Raw genomic sequence first — 2,500 nt, forward strand, 5'->3', positions numbered from 1 at the left:
GAATAAAAAGCCAGATGGAGAAAGGGAGAGAATACATCAGCCAAACAAAGGAAAACATCGATATAAAGAATTAAAAAAAGAGTGGAAAAAGAAGGAAAAAAACAAAATAAAACATCATTACCACTTACTCAGACTAACAGGCTTAGCCGGGTTGACCTCCTGCAGGACGGCATACCCCAAGGGCGGCGCCTTAACGAGAACGTGACCCACTGAACGTCCCCCTTCGTCGTCAGGTCGCGTTAGGGCTTCCACCACCTCCTCGCGTTCCCACTGAAGAGTGTTGAAGACTGTCCAGGTCTGTTCTCCGCCGCTGCCTGAAAAAAAGGTGTGGATCAGGTTAAAAGGGAAGGGTGGGGGGGGGGGGGTAAGAATAAGCTAGATTTGCGGAGCAGATGCTACGCCGGGCTTGCATGCTGTGTATAGGGAAGGGTGGAGTTATCATATATTGTTATTTTACCTATAGGAAGAGACTTATTTAAGGTTATCATACCTGTAGGGAGGGACTTGATAAGGTTATCTCTCCTGTAGGAATGCACTTACATGGATGTTAAAGAAATCTTTATTTATTCCCATATGGCTTTACTGCAATTCTTCTATCGAGAAATACGCCACAACACCACCACTGCAATAACATACCTTCCTAGCCGTTACTCGAACTTCCTCTCCCAATGGCAACGTAGCATCACACAATACATCGATAGTAATAATAATAATAAGAAAAAATCAGTAACGAAAAAAACAAAACAAAACAACAAACAACGAAAGAACAAACCAAACCAAACCAACAAACAACGAAAGAACAAACAAAACAAAACAACAAACAACGAAAGAACAAACAAAAACAAAACAAACAACGAAAGAACAAAAAAACAACAACAACAACGAAAGAACAAACCAAACCAAACCAACAAACAACGAAAGAACAAACAAAACAAAACAACAAACAACGAAAGAACAAACAAAAACAAAACAAACAACGAAAGAACAAAAAAACAACAACAACAACGAAAGAACAAACCAAACCAAACCAACAAACAACGAAAGAACAAACAAAAACAAAACAACAAACAACGAAAGAACAAACAAAAAACAAAACAACAAACAACGAAAGAACAAACAAAAAACAAAACAACAAACAATGAAAGAACAAACAAAACAACAAACAACAAAAGAACAAACAAAAACAAAACAACAAACAACGAAAGAACAAACAAAAACATAACAACAAACAACGAAAGAACAAACAAAAAACAAAACAACAAACAACGAAAGAACAAACAAAAAACAAAACAACAAACAATGAAAGAACAAACAAAACAACAAACAACAAAAGAACAAACAAAAACAAAACAACAAACAACGAAAGAACAAACAAAAACATAACAACAAACAACGAAAGAACAAACAAAAACCAAACCAAACCAACAAACAACGAAAGAACAAATAAAAACAAAACAACCTAAGAACAAACAAAAACAAAACAACAAACAACGAAAGAACAAACAAAAACAAAACAACAAACAACGAAAGAACAATCAAAAACAAAACAACAAATAACGAAAGAACAAACAAAACAAAACAACGAAAGAACAAACAAAAACAAAACAACAAACAACGAAAGAACAAACAAAAATAAAACAACAAACAACGAAAGACCAAACAAAAACAAAACAACAAACAACGAAAGAAAGAAAACAAAAGAAGCTAAGATCTAAAAACCCGCAAATCCTTCCACATCACAAACGTACCAAACAAGGCGTCGGCTGCACGATGCCACACTTCGGTAGCTGCGGCGATGGCCTCCTCGTAGTACCTGGTCGCTTCGGGGTAGATGATGCCGATGCCTGACCCAGGGAGGACGTCGTGAAACTGGTTGAGGAGGACCTTCTTCCAAGCGACGTCCAGGGATTCCAGGGAGCTGGGTGGAAGAGAGAGCGCGGGTGGAGGAAGTGGAGGAGCGCGTTGGAAGGGTGGGGTTGTGTGGAATGGGGGTGAGGAGAGGAAAGGAGGGAGGGACGAGAGAGGGAGAGAGAGTGAGAGAGAGAGAGAGAGAGAGAGAGAGAGAGAGAGAGAGAGAGAGAGAGAGAGAGAGAGAGAGAGAGAGAGAGAGAGAGAGAGAGAGAAAGAGATAGATAGATAGATAAATATATAGAGATAGATAGATAGATATACAGATAGATAGATAGATAGATAGAGATAGAGATAGAGATAGATAGATAGAGAGAGAGAGTGAGAGAAAGAAAGAGAGAAAGCAACGTTAGCGTAAACGTGTAAGGCAACAGTTAGCGTTTAGCAACAGTTAACGCTACAATGGTGAGCAACGAGAGAGTGAAGGCATGAATACAGCAGTGAACGAATATTGATGGTGTACGAATGCGACCTATCAAACTGTATCAAGTATTGAACTAACAATTGTAGGAGTTCGTTTTCCAGTTCGAAGTGCACTGGGTGTGGTGCCATGATTGCATAGCTTAATGTCGTAAAATACAAATATGTACTG

At 38.8% G+C, this 2,500-nt stretch overlaps 1 protein-coding gene across 1 annotated transcript in view; it reads right to left on the bottom strand.

Moving 5' to 3' along the window:
• Positions 1–2,500, bottom strand: part of LOC122256642 (alpha-mannosidase 2C1) — a 40,827-nt gene that overhangs the window by 10,022 nt on the left and 28,305 nt on the right. The window contains exons 14-15 of the mRNA XM_086543151.1: positions 1,749–1,918; positions 129–314 (exon numbers count right to left, since the gene is read on the bottom strand). Of these exons, the coding sequence (XP_086399277.1) occupies positions 129–314; positions 1,749–1,918 (356 nt within the window). The remainder of the gene's footprint in view (positions 1–128; positions 315–1,748; positions 1,919–2,500) is intronic.

The sequence above is a fragment of the Penaeus japonicus genome, unplaced genomic scaffold (genome assembly GCF_977035675.1).
Source record: "Penaeus japonicus unplaced genomic scaffold, GWHDUDI00000001_assembly GWHDUDI00000001, whole genome shotgun sequence".
Classification (NCBI taxonomy): domain Eukaryota; kingdom Metazoa; phylum Arthropoda; class Malacostraca; order Decapoda; family Penaeidae; genus Penaeus; species Penaeus japonicus.